At 35.2% G+C, this 15,500-nt stretch overlaps 1 protein-coding gene across 1 annotated transcript; it reads left to right on the top strand.

Annotated features, from left to right (window-relative positions):
* Positions 1 to 1,769: 1,769 nt before the first annotated feature.
* On the top strand, positions 1,770 to 12,274 carry LOC137387216 (calcium release-activated calcium channel protein 1-like). Its single transcript, XM_068073555.1, has 3 exons — positions 1,770 to 1,920; positions 7,658 to 7,825; positions 10,816 to 12,274. The coding sequence occupies exons 1-3, from the start codon at positions 1,777 to 1,779 to the stop codon at positions 11,224 to 11,226; spliced, it is 723 nt and encodes a 240-aa protein (XP_067929656.1). The 5' UTR covers positions 1,770 to 1,776; the 3' UTR covers positions 11,227 to 12,274.
* Positions 12,275 to 15,500: the final 3,226 nt, after the last annotated feature.

Below are 15,500 nucleotides of genomic sequence, written 5' to 3'. Positions count from 1 at the left end.
TTGATACTAGCCAGAGTTCTTATGCTGCTATCTACAGCATGACGTAAAAGATGTTAGCTAGTAACATCTCGCAATAAAAGAGGTATAAAATAATATATATCAAATATTTTACCTTTGTGCTAGATTCCTCGAAGTCAATACAAGCAAAGTAATCATATTTTGTTTTAACATTAGGTTGCACATCTATTTGTAAAGGAGTAAACTCTGTTGGTTGGTTGTGTACAAAATGTTTTGACTTGGGTCAACATTTGGAGTACAGTCATACTTCGACTTACAAGCTTAATGCGTTCCGAGACTGAGCTCGTATGTCAATTTACTCGCATGTTGGTGCAATTTATTTATATATAGAACAATTAAATATATATTGATTAGTGTCCAGACGCTAAAAAATGCAAATAAAACACGCAAAACAAGATATTGTAACAGAAAGAACATGTTGATTATTGTCCTAACTTACCACAAGCTTTTAAAAAGCAACAAATAAAAAATAATGCAAGGAAATGTGATTAATTAAAATGTAAAACTAAATACATACAATAGCAGCTAACGCTAGCATTTGCCAGAGAGGGAGATATTCTAGGGAGTTATAGCGAGTTATCCTTCATTACAAGAGTTGACTTTGATAAAGTTGGATTTTATCAGTCTTAAAAGACAAACTTAGAAGCAAACCTAAATGCAAACTTTCATTTTCAACTTAACGTAATTAAAATTTCTTCGCCGTTTATAGTTAGAAGTTTCTCACTGGTTAGCTAATTTTCCTTTGTTTCGCTTTCATGACTAGCCGGCCGTTTTAAGATAAACCTATCTGAGGACATTTGCCTTTGTCGCCCTTTCAACATGTTGCGATTAGGACGAACACAGGTGTCGTCACAAACGGTTAATGTACGACCACTAACCAACTTGTCTGAATGTTTATTGTTTTGATTGATAGCACCGGCCTTTTCACATAGCATCGTTCAGTTACGCTGTCACCGGCCAATTGTTTATCTTTTATCCAATGCCTGAGCAATCTCTCCATCAGCGGTCGTGAAGATCGCTACGCCGTTTAGAAACTATGGTTAGTCCTTTTGCGAACTAAATAAATGCCCTGAATATAATCCTGTTTGATAATTGTGAATGTATTTCTGTCATATTGCTGAGCTAGCTCAATCACGCATACACATTTCGCATATTTTTCAATAATTTTCCGTTTAATATTAATTGTTATCATTTGCTTTTTCTCTGCATTTCATCTTTCATTTTACTGGCAAACTTTCGGTCTACGCACAGTACTTTTAATTCACATAATTCTGCACTGAAAATCGAGCACAAAAAACACGGTACAAAAGTATAATCTGAGCAGTTGAAAAAATACAGAGTGATGCTGTTCTCATAAAACACCTTCGGCATACTTGGCAACTGACTCACGTGCTCGTATCTCAAACATGGCTCGTATGTTGGTGCTAAAACTTGGTTAAAAGCTGGCTCGTATCTCAAGTTTCTCGTACTTTGGAGCACTCGTAAGTTGAAGTATTACTGTATTTATGAACTAGGTGTAGACTGGATAGATATTAAATGATAAATGATAAAAGGGGCAGCAATACATTAAGTAAACATATCTTGAAGGCCTTAGTAGCTTCACATTTTGGCTCTTGCTGATATGCGTTGGTGTAGTGTTTAGGAGGTAATATTCTTTCTTACCGATTGAAAACTCATTTTGATACTCCACAAGATTAAATTCAATTTAGTGAAGTGTTGATTCAAGGTCAGTTGTTTTTTGTTATAGCGCTAGACAACATGTTACCTGACCAGGGAGGAAATGTTTCCAGTACCACAGCCTTTATGAGCCCCAATCTCATAGCATGGCGTCAGCTTTATCTAAACAAGGCCAAGCTGAAGGCTGTGAGCCGTACCTCTGCTTTACTTTCTGGTTTTGCTATGGTGAGTTTGGTTTGCTTTTATCAGTAATATAAACAGCTTGTTATTGTGAGTAGTTGAGCATACTGATGAGACTGTATCTCAGAATCAATATGCTCAATACAACTGAGAAATACTCATTATGTGAGTAAGTTTCTAGACATTCAAATAGGTAGGTGTCAAAGTTCAAATAGATCACAGATGTATCCTAGAGGCTGATAGTCTGGTCAACTCAAGTTACTAGCAAACATACGGACATAATTTTTTCTGGTTTGATGATATCGTTATATTAATAATACTGTAATGTATAATATTATCTGAAGGGTGTCAGGTTGGCCTAGTGGTAGCGCCTTTGATTGTTAACCATGGGGTTGGTGGTTCGAGTCCTACTTAATATCAGTCTGACAAAAAGCTCTCAGCAAGCTTTCAACCCTAAATTGCTGGGTCTTTTGGATCTAGACCACAACTTGGAGGCCCTGTGTACCACATTGACAATGTCGGCATGCTAAAGATCCACCTCTGTCCTTCGCACATTGGGCAAGTGAAATGGCTACCTGGCTCTGTCAGACTGGACGTGTTGCAAAAAAGCATCCCTTCGAGTTAATCTGACAGTTCCAGAAGAAGCCCTTGATTAGTGTTAGGACCACCCAAGGTAGCTTATAAAAACTAGTCCTGGTGGTGTGTTTCTCTGCATCATGAGAACACTACCAAGCATTGTCACTACATGACAGAAGCATGCCATTATTATTATAATATTATCATCCTAGACATAAGGAAGCTGATCAAATTCTAGCACTCAGTTATGCATCATGTTGTTCTTTCCGGTAAGTCATTGCTCTGTGTTTTTCAAACCATTTACAATCTTGTACAAAGGTTTGCTATTAGCCGAAATTATGAAGAATTCTAACTAATGTATGACTTTAACTGGTGTTAAAATTAGCCTTTTGCACCTCAATCAAAAAACTCTCAGCACAGACACACCTCCATGTATGAGCACCTTTACATACTTACTTCCCAGCAGTTGACGTAAAGTCTGCAAATATTTGCCTCCACCTTGTAGAAAATTTTCTATTTTTCATCATTGCAGTTTAGTAACTAAAATAAAAATCTGGTAGAAATTAAAACTTGAATGAAAACGTGATAATAACCCTATAAATTAAACTATATGGAGTGTAAGTCATGTATTTGTGTCACTCTATCAAATTTACAAATAGTTTAGCTTACACTTTTATTCTATTGACTCTTATTAAAGTAAATTAAATATGAAAACCTTATTTTAATCATAATATTTCGTTAATTTTACATATAAATCAAGTCGTTATTTCTAATTTCTTTCATGGAGCTGTATGTTGTATTGGTTTTAATCATATGCAAATAACTTTCATGGAGCTGCATGTTGTATTGGTTTTAATCATATGCAAATAATGAAACAGATGAATTTCCTCTACTGAGGTTTTGCTATACATCAGTAAAAACAATCATTCATATTAGGGTCTGTATTTAGACTCAACCTTATTCCTACTAGATCACTTGTCCTTGCTAGGTCACTTGTTCTTGCTAGGTCACTTGTCCTTGCTAGGTCACTTATCCTTGCTAGGTCACTTATCCTTGCTAGGTCACTTATCCTTGCTAGGTCACTTATCCTTGCTAGGTCACTTATCCTTGCTATATCACTTGTCCTTGCTAGATCACTTGTCCTTGCTAGGTCACTTGTCCTTGCTAGGTCACTTCTCCTTGCTAGGTCACTTATCCTTGCTAGATCATTTGTCCTTGCTAGGTCACTTATTCTTGCTAGATCACTTATTCTTGCTAAATCACTTATCCTTGCTAGGTCACTTATTCTTGCTAGATCACTTATCCTTACTAAATCACTTATTCTTGCTAGATCACTTATCCTTACTAAATCACTTATCCTTGCTAGGTCACTTATCTTTGCTAGGTCACTTTTCCTTGCTAGGTCACTTATCTTTGCTAGGTCACTTATCCTTGCTAGGTCACTTATCCTTGCTAGGTCACTTATCCTTGCTAGGTCACTTATCCTTGCTAGGTCACTTATCCTTGCTATATCACTTGTCCTTGCTAGATCACTTGTCCTTGCTAGGTCACTTGTCCTTGCTAGGTCACTTCTCCTTGCTAGGTCACTTATCCTTGCTAGATCATTTGTCCTTGCTAGGTCACTTATTCTTGCTAGATCACTTATTCTTGCTAAATCACTTATCCTTGCTAGGTCACTTATTCTTGCTAGATCACTTATCCTTACTAAATCACTTATCCTTGCTAGGTCACTTATCCTTACTAAATCACTTATCCTTGCTAGGTCACTTATCCTTACTAAATCACTTATTCTTGCTAGATCACTTATCCTTACTAAATCACTTATCCTTGCTAGGTCACTTATCTTTGCTAGGTCACTTGTCCTTGCTAGGTCACTTATCCTTGCTAGGTCACTTGTCCTTGCTAGGTCACTTGTCCTTGCTAGGTCACTTATCCTTGCTAGATCACTTATCCTTGCTAGGTCACTTGTCCTTGCTAGGTCACTTATTCTTGCTAGATCACTTATCCTTGCTAAATCACTTATCCTTGCTAGGTCACTTATCCTTGCTAGATCACTTATCCTTGCTAAATCACTTATCCTTGCTAGGTCACTTATCCTTGCTAGATCACTTATCCTTGCTAAATCACTTGTCCTTGCTAGGTCACTTATCCTTGCTAGGTCACTTGTCCTTGCTAGGTCACTTGTCCTTGCTAGGTCACTTGTCCTTGCTAAATCACTTATCCTTGCTAGGTCACTTATCCTTGCTAGATCACTTATCCTTGCTAAATCACTTATCCTTGCTAGGTCACTTATCTTTGCTAGGTCACTTGTCCTTGCTAGGTCACTTATCCTTGCTAGGTCACTTGTCCTTGCTAGGTCACTTGTCCTTGCTAGGTCACTTATCCTTGCTAGATCACTTATCCTTGCTAGGTCACTTGTCCTTGCTAGGTCACTTATTCTTGCTAGATCAATTATCCTTGCTAAATCACTTATCCTTGCTAGGTCACTTATCCTTGCTAGATCACTTATCCTTGCTAAATCACTTATCCTTGCTAGGTCACTTATCCTTGCTAGATCACTTATCCTTGCTAAATCACTTGTCCTTGCTAGGTCACTTATCCTTGCTAGGTCACTTGTCCTTGCTAGGTCACTTGTCCTTGCTAGGTCACTTGTCCTTGCTAAATCACTTATCCTTGCTAGGTCACTTATCCTTGCTAGATCACTTATCCTTGCTAAATCACTTATCCTTGCTAGGTCACTTATCTTTGCTAGGTCACTTGTCCTTGCTAGGTCACTTATCCTTGCTAGGTCACTTGTCCTTGCTAGGTCACTTGTCCTTGCTAGGTCACTTATCCTTGCTAGATCACTTATCCTTGCTAGGTCACTTGTCCTTGCTAGGTCACTTATTCTTGCTAGATCACTTATCCTTGCTAAATCACTTATCCTTGCTAAATCACTTGTCCTTGCTAGGTCACTTGTCCTTGCTAAATCACTTATCCTTGCTAGATCACTTATCCTTGCTATATCACTTATCCTTGCTAGGTCACTTGTCCTTGCTAGGTCACTTATCCTTGCTAGGTCACTTATCCTAAAGACTTCATAATTGCAACAATTTCTGGCTTTGCTAACCGTAGGCTGCTTTCTCTGGTAGTTCTTTCTTATGAAAGCTTTTCTGAATTTTGTACTTGCATCATACTTCTATCAAATTATTATGTATACTATCTATACCCCAGATGCTCCTATACATTGTTTTTTATCTCAAAATGCAGCAAGAGAAAAACATCATTTTTATGGCTTATTATGAGAATTTCGTTGTACTCATTGAATCTGCAAACTTCCTGCAACTTGACGCTTTACATTATATGGATTTTCTTATGTATTGCGATGCAAAAACTACATAAATTATTTATGTTTAGTGGAATTTGTGTAAAAGGAAATTTATGTTACGTGAGCATTTACTGTACATTGGGCATCTACTGTATTGGGCATTTACTGTACATTGGGCATCTACTGTATTGGGCATTTACTGTACATTGGGCATCTAGTGTATTGAGAATTTACTGTATATTGGGCATCTACTGTATTGAGCATTTACTGTACATTGGGCATCTACTGGATTGGGCATTTACTGTACATTGGGCATCGACTGTATTGGGCGTTTACTGTACATTGGGCATTTACTGTACATTGGGCATCTACTGTATTGGGCATTTACTGTACATTGGGCATTTACTGTACATTGGGCATTTACTGTACATTGGGCATCTACTGTATTGGTCATTTACTGTACATTGGGTATCTACATGTACTGTAAGTTTAATTACTGCCTTCGAGTTGAACTACTGCCATTCGTTATGTTCGGGACTCAGACTTGAAAATGTTCCTTGAAAGTAATTCTGTCTTCCTTCCCCAAGGTTTTATTGAGTTAAGAAAACTGACTGGGAAGTTTTAATCCCATTTCTGTTTTATTTTGCTTCATATTGTTACACTATTTTTTTAGAGATTTTTTTGAAAGGCGATTTACAATAAAGTAGGGTGACTGCAGAGGTCAAACACACAACTCCTAAACCTATTAACTATGCAACTATATAACTAGTTTACTATTGTACTATATACACTATATAGTATTATATGTACTATAATATTATACTAAATATATATATAGTATACTATTATAGTATATAACTATTAACTATACCATATAACTATACGTAGTATAGTTAATAGGTCTATGACACAATTAGTCAATTTCATTTATCATCTTACTTTAAACTTGAAAATGTACTCGGATGATATTCTTTTTGGTTTTTTAATGAAGTTCTAAAAGTTTGATAAAAATACAATTTTTCCATTTTAACAGCAAGATTTTTTAACCTTTTGTTACATTGATCGCTATGAACTTTTGCATTTCTATAGAAAGGTGGAGATGAAGTTTAAATAAGGTACATCTATACAAATACACACTGGGGGGAGGAAACTCTGCGTTAAAAGATTATTGTGACTCAAAAATATAAAGGAGCTAAGAGTTATGGCTAACAATATCATATTGCCATCCTTAAAAGTTGTTTTTGTGTTCATTGTTATAGAAATAGTTTTTAGAGGTTATCAAACTTGATATTACTGTGAGTAATGTAGAAGGAATCGTGAGTGTGCAATAACATTACACGCCAGTAGAACGTGCAACGAGTCATTTAACTCACCAGACTGTAGGGCAATAGAGTTTACTGAAGTGGCCAATAGCTGTGTTTTATCAACTGATTGCTTCATTGAGTAAAGCTTTCTATGAAACAAACCTCCCAGGGTTGAAATGATGGCTCTGTAGATAACAGCAGGATGAATACGCTTGTTTGCTTATTCCTAGCCTGTTATCAGTCTATCACAGTTATAACTCTATTACTGCTTTACTTGGGGATGGGACTCACTCTAAAATAGCACTGGCTTAGGCCATCGTGATGAGAGTATCTCTAGTTGTATATATTGTTACCTTAGATGGGCGTGTTAAACCTTGATTCCAATATCTCTATCACTCTATTGATTCAGATCGGTATAACAGCTGTGACTACTCCATTGTTGTTATTTATTGCATGAATACGTAGATAGTCATAGGAAGATAACTCATCCTTGTATGAAATTGCGTGTAGATTGTCATGAGAAGATAACTCTGTTACCATAGTATTTTGCATGCAGATAAGACGACCCTGTTACTGCATGACTGTACATTTGTAGATAGGAATGGTGGAAATCAACCTGGACAAGGAGGTCGATGGGACAATTCTTATGTTCTACGCTATAAACACGACCTTGCTCATAGCAGTTCACCTCCTCGCTCTCATGATTAGTACGTGCATCCTCCCCAACATTGAGTCTGTCAGTGCAACCATGTCTTCTGTCAAGGTAAAGCATTGCTTTGCTAATTAGTGAGTCGTCTGCTCCTTATACATTAGCAATTTCTCGCTACTAGGCAGGTTTGTGGCGTGAATAAATAATAAACTGATTTATTTTGTGGCATTTCATACACGATTGTTGTGCAAACACATACTTTTAGTTTTGGTAAAGGAATGTGTGTATTACTGTAGTAGTAAAGGAATGTGTGTATTACTGTAGTAGTAAAGGAATGTGCGTATTACTGTAGTAGTAAAGGAATGTGTGTATTACTGTAGTAGTAAAGGAATGTGTGTATTACTGTAGTAGTAAAGGAATGTGCGTATTACTGTAGTAGTGAAGGAATGTGCGTATTACTGTAGTAGTAAAGGAATGTGTGTATTACTGTAGTAGTAAAGGAATGTGTGTATTACTGTAGTAGTAAAGGAATGTGTGTATTACTGTAGTAGTAAAGGAATGTGTGTATTACTGTAGTAGTAAAGGAATGTGTGTATTACTGTAATAGTAAAGGAATGTGTGTATTACTGTAGCAATAAAGGAATGTGTGTATTTCTGTAGAAGTAAAGCATTTTCTTGTTGCTTAGCAGTTGTGAAAATTGCACACTCTGGATGCAAACTGGCGGCACCCTTGTTAGTGTATTCTAATAGTGATGTATATGGTTGATGAGTTTAAAAGGTGTTGTGATAGGATTTGTTACGATTAGTCTGGAACCTGAACTTTTTGTTTAGAGCAGAGACACCTGATGAATAAGACCGCGTAACAGAATTGTTGTCAAGCTATATTCGGCTTTCTAAAGCAGCTTTAGTCGAAAATATCACTCCACTTTTTATTATTAATGCAGAGTTTTTTTCTAGCTTTGAATTTCTCTTTATTCTATTTATGATTAGTCTTAGAATTACTTTTGAACGTAAACATAGGTTGTCCAACTATTTATACTTATTGGTTTGGTAGTAAGCCAACAAACCCTTCGTGTTTTACCACCTTCATCCTGTTCTGTCTGGTAGCATGTCGGTATGCCAGGTGGTAAGCTACTCGGTATAGCATGGCAGTACCTTTCCATATTGATAAAGTTATCTGATGTACGATACTGTCAATCCTTTTTAATATTATACGTGTACTCTATTTTGATAGAATGTATATACTTATATGGCTTATACGCTTTATGTACATTAGGGGTCAATGTCATAGAATTACTGCTGGGTACGATTGCAACTAAACACCGTTAATTTGGAGTAATCCTATTAATGTTAGCGGTACTACGATGGCTAGCATGTATATACAACGTTTACATCTATAGTTTATATCATAAGTATGCATTTGGTTAAGATCTAGGAAGTCATGTGTGCAACTATTAACCAACTGCCTGACTTGAGGCACTTTCATATTCCTACCACAGGCTACATGATTATTGCACATGTATGTGAAGTATTCTTATTCTAATTTTATATCTCTTGCAGTTGCAGGAGATGTAGTAGGTTTTGTCTTGATTGAGGAGCGCTAGTATAACTGCTTACTTAGTTGGGCAAGTTCCACTAGTTATGAGTAAGTGCATGCGTGACGATGCGTCAGCGAAACCAGTAATGATTATGTATGGTCTCAGACTACAATAATAAATACTTATTTTGTGACAAACGCATTCGGTGTATGCTAAAAATACTTTATTGAACTCATTTGCGACTGCCTATCTGACATATCGCCTAATGCTGCATGAAGAAGATAACTCCCAAGTTTATTAATATGGATAAGGCTAACAGCGCTCATCGTCTGCCAGAATCCAACATAGATTTTTATCTGATATTTCGTCAAGCATACACCCTAGAGAATTTGAAAGTGTCAACACTGGTGGAGAAATGGGAGTCATTGTGAAATAGTGAAATTGTAAGCATGGCTGTTCTTAACAGGGCAGCCATGCTTTGCAGTGGCTGTTCTGTTAAGAACAACGAAGGTGGAAAACATGAGCCAAATTTCTCGTCATATTTATGCCGGTTTTTAGTAGAATGCTTTCAATATAAATTGATCATCAATTATTAATGAATTTCTTTTTCCAAGCAGTTGTTATTTTGAACTGCTTCATATTATTTTAGAGTGAAACTGTTTTCGTTGTAAATTGAGCTATATTTTTTGTGTTACGAATTCTATCATATACTGTATGCGCAGACACTCAGCTATCATAAGAAAGTTACAGTGATAAATAACAGCACTCATAATATTGGCCTACAAAAGTTTTTTTGGCGTCAGCCACAAGGTCAGCACTTGCAGACTGCTCAATATTTGCTCCATGTGATTCAGACTCAGTCGATGTATTTGCTGTTAGAGTTCTTGTGCTGCCTAACATAGCATCATCACTTTCTCTCACTATCACATCCACATAATAACCAAAGTAGACCTACCATAGATGTACCCCATAGATGTATGCCGTAGATGTATGACGTACATGTATATGTTAACTGGATGCCAAAGAAAATACATATCAAGGAAATCTATGGGTTTAAACATGCACTAATACATCATGGTACTAAGTCTAAAACAAATTTTAACTCCTAAATGCACATAAAAGATGAATTGATTCAGGTATCTAATCGTTTGTCATTTTGTCTATCTCCGTCATAGAGAAAGCAAAAGGGCAGAGTCCCGCAGATAACCCATTTTTCAAACTTCTGAGATCACCGCTGACCTAGTAGTTTTCATATGAATTTCTAATTATGCTTCAAGAACAGCATTTAAATAGAAGATGCCTGAAATGCCATTCAACAACTTCATCCTTTCTAGTACACATGGCGCTTTGTCATGGTTCAACCTGCTGAGTTCATATTCATGTCTGGATTTCACCTTAAACAAGCATAGTTGTATCGCAACAGAATGATTCATTACGCCAAACATAAGTTTTGCAGTACTCTTCTACAAATGCTCTCCCTTTACCCGCTGCCCTCCCTTTACCTGCTAATTCATTTTCAAGTTTTGCTTGTCAGAGTTGATTTATTTTGTGATTCTACCTTTGTAGGACTCGCCTCACCAGTCTATGAACGTCCATATACAAATGGCCTGGGCCTTCTCTACAGTTCTTGGCATTCTTCTGTTCTTCTTTGAGGTTGCCTTGCTCTGCTGGGTCAAACTACAGCCCCTTGATAGACGTGATTGTTTTTACTCAACAACAATGTCCATCACGCCTTTAAACCTTGATACAAGTAGTTATTCCCCCTCAGAGATGACAACTTCTATTAAGACAACAAACTGTGGCCATAAGGGAAGGAATGCGGCAATAGCAAGCACATGCATTGTTGTACCAGCAGCCATTGCTTTTCTCTGGTTTGCCTGCCATTTCTATCGTCGTCTCGCTGATCATAAATTTGATAGAACCAATAGAAATATGGTTGAGCTCGAAAATATACACAGCGGGCTGCAAGACGTGTAGAATTATAACGCTTCCTAATGGAATATCAACCTGTTTCAAAATCCAAATCTATATGTTCTTCCTATTTTAGCTAGTCAACCTCTTGACCTTTATTCTTTTTTTATTAATGTTTGCATCGCTGACTTTGTGTAACAGTTTGTTCATAGTGTTTCTCTTTAAAATAGTTTGTAGGTTCAAGCCTGATTGCTTATAGCTTTTTACGTTGCATCTATGGGATGACATGATTCAAGTTAGCTATAACCTTCTAGACTTTTCTAGAGCTTTTATATATATTAAAAGTGCAACTCAAAGGTGTCAGAGAGAGAGACAAGGTGCTGCATAATAAAGAATGTAGCTGTTTTTTGTCGAACAGCAAATCTGGTGGTGAATTCAAGTTCCTATGAATTAGATGTCAGCATTTATCAATTATCCTTTGATTGTCCATGACAGCTTCCGGTGTCTGTCAACATTCTTTTCCAACACATTTTACCTGCTGGCGCCATTTACCTACTGGCTCCATTGTTTGTTTAAAGCTTGCTTTTTCTCGCAATGTCTCGTAATCAAGAAAAGTAATTTCTTGCTGCCTTGCTCAGCCACCTCAAGTCATACAACAATTTAGAATAGTTCTATATTAGCTAATCTAAGGCAAAACTATGTAAAAGTCTCTAATCTGGCTTGTTCTACCTTGGCATAAATGATGTCACCAACAGTATCTATTGAAACACTGCCTCAAAGGATTTGGGGTCATAGTTCTTTTCAATTATCTTACAATATCCTTATATATTAATCTTCAATAACATCACACAATATCTTTATATATTAACACTTCTTCAATAACACACAATATCTTTATATATTAACACTTCTTCAATAACATCACACAATATCTTTATATATTAACACTTCTTCAATAACATCACACAATATCTTTATATATTAACACTTCTTCAATAACATCACACAATATCTTTATATATTAACACTTCTTCAATAACATCACACAATATCTTTATATATTAACACTTCTTCAATAACATCACACAATATCTTTATATATTAACACTTCTTCAATAACCTCACACAATATCTTTATATATTAATCTTCAATAACATCACACAATATCTTTATATATTAACACTTCTTCAATAACATCACACAATATCTTTATATATTAATCTTCAATAACATCACACAATATCTTTATATATTAACACTTCTTCAATAACATCACACAATATCTTTATATATTAACACTTCTTCAATAACATCACACAATATCTTTATATATTAACACTTCTTCAATAACATCACACAATATCTTTATATATTAACACTTCTTCAATAACATCACACAACATCTTTATATATTAACACTTCTTCAATAACATCACACAATATCTTTATATATTAACACTTCTTCAATAACATCACACAACATCTTTATTTATTAACACTTCTTCAATAACATCACACAATATCTTTATATATTAACCCTTCTTCAATAACATCACACAATATCTTTATATATTAACACTTCTTCAATAACATCACACAACATCTTTATATATTAACACTTCTTCAATAACATTACACAACATCTTTATATATTAACACTTCTTCAATAACATCGCTTCTAAATTAATAACCTCTTTATACAGCTTTTGCTATTTTGATATTTCATTGTGAGAGTAAAATCAACATTTGGTAGCTCGTTACCGTAGTAACGTAGTTACCGTAGGCCAGCTAAAACACTCAGAGCTTTTTCTGTGAAGATATATTTTCTTTTCTACTTCTAATCTGCTGTTTTATAACTGAAGTACTATTATGTAACAGATTTTCAAATAATATATTTGTTGTACCGTTTATTTTGAGTTTGATTTTTCCCTTTCAAGCTTTTCGGTAGATCTAATTTTCAATGTTATCTAATATGAGCAATGATGTTCATCATTGACACATTTTTGCATAAAAATTGTTTAGGCATTTAATTTATTATTTCTCTGTTGTTTTAATAAAAATAAACAAAAAAATATACAGTTGCGTGGCTCATACTGTTTGAAGGTTTTGCAAGACTTTATCTTCAGGTAACTCACGGATACTTGAGGTTTATTAGTATGTTTTGGTTATAGCAACACAATTTATGTTCTTAGAATACATGTCAGGCTGTGATTAACACTAATAAAATTGCGTTGACACAATAAAATATATTGTGTCAACGCAACATATTGTTGACACAATAAAATATATTGTGTCAATTTTAAAGTTTTGACATACTTACGGGGATATCTTGAACCTATGTCGATAGTCGTAGATTAGTAGGAGATGTAAGTTTCGACTATGATGCTTCTAAATGAAATATTTTTGTCATTATTTTTAATTGAAGACAGCAAAAAACTGAATAAGAAAATCGGATCACACGTCGCTGACTTCGGATACTCTCGGTTTATTGAGACACATCTTCAGCCCAGAAGAATTCAACAGACTTTTTTTGTCAACTTTGACTTTTGCACCGATTAATAAGACGTATCAAACGCATGCTAATAGCTGGCTAGCCATATTAATAGCAATGCAGTATCATAAAAAATATTTCCGTTATTAAATAGTTTATTTTGATATATTTTCTTCCCTTATCTGGCACAGCTATATATATATATATTGATGCAATATTTTGAAGCTTTTTATTCTAAGCTTTACAGGCAATTTAATGTAAAGCAATAATGAAAAGAACTACAAGCAAACATGAATCGTGAGACATGAGACATGAATCGTGAGACATGCCCATACAATAAAATCTGACCTTGCATTTGTCTCTCCAACCTCTAGTGCAGCTGAAATAAACTGAATCTGTAGCAGGCGGCAGCTCATATCATCGATATCTTCAGAAGGTTGACGGCGTCTGTTTATATATATATATATAAATCTCAGATCATCTGCCAGTCGTGGCAATAGAGTCACCTTCGTACTGGATTTGAACTTGCGACATTCAAATAGGAAGTCCACTACCAAGCGCGCGCAACCACAAGACTAAGCCCTTCTTATCATTCCCATAGATTCTACCATATGCTGTATAACCTTTCGCAATGGCATACGCTAAATGTGCACTTTTTATTATTATTAATACAGTGCTCTTTGGGTTACGATGCCACTGTTATATGATTTGGGTTACGATGCCCCGGTTATATGATTTGGGTTACGATGCCCCTGTTATATGATTTGGGTTACGATGCACTGTTATATGATTTTTTCACCATTCGATGGGGAGCACTATTTTTTTGTTCTGACCGGTAAAAGGCCGAAAGTTTTTTCCGTCATAGCTTGTCAACAAAAGTTGTTATTGAAATTAAAATTTGGCAGACTGATTACGTCAAATTAATGAAGATTTTGATATGGTACTTATTGAAATCCCTCTCACAATGCCTGAAAGAGATCTGATGCTCACTCTCTATCTCAGGTCGGTGTTATTTGTTTTAAGTTATGGTAAAAATGAAACCGACAATAGGTAGGTGATAAAATTTTAGCGTATGACAAAATTGAAGTTTAGTTTAGTAAAACTTAGCTTTGAGTACGTGTTTAGTAAGCTAAGTTCATTTAAGTTAAACTCAACGCTTATGTTATACGTCTGTATCGAAAGTAAGACCTCACCAAGGTACGCTCTGCATGTAGGACATTGTGACGTTACATTTTATTGCAGATCATATACACTAAATACACCAAAGTTACTGTAGGTAACTATAGTTACTAAGGTTGCCATATTACTTTGTCATTAATTTTTAATAAGTACTGTACGTATATAAAATTTTGATGATTTCACCAGGGTTGTTTGAATTGGATAAAAACTATGGGTTTTTATACCACCCTATATGACATTTTTGCCTTACTATGGCAACACTGAAACGAATCAAAATTGTATAACAGATCATTTTTCATTGTAATCATAGTAAAACAGACTTTATTTAGACATTACTTGCTAATTATTCCAAAATTTCATCCAAACAGTTTTACAGCTGTTTTTTTCTCTTAATTTATTTAAACTGCACAAAGCACTTTTTTCATGATATGAAATGTAAAAGTTACAGTAGTTTGAAACAGTTTACAAACCTTAATAGTTGATCAAATTTTCTTTCAATTTATTTCAACTGCACAAAAACAATTTTCCCATGATGTGAAATTTGAAAGTTAGAATGGTAACTGTTGTTATATGTTAAATAAAAACATGTTTATCTGTACATTTATTTTTGTACATAAATTTATACATACATATCTATATATATATATTTCTCAAAGTTTTTGTGCCTTT

Source organism: Watersipora subatra, chromosome 2, assembly GCF_963576615.1.
Source record: "Watersipora subatra chromosome 2, tzWatSuba1.1, whole genome shotgun sequence".
Lineage (NCBI taxonomy): Eukaryota > Metazoa > Bryozoa > Gymnolaemata > Cheilostomatida > Watersiporidae > Watersipora > Watersipora subatra.
This window is presented reverse-complemented; position numbering and strand designations above follow the sequence as displayed.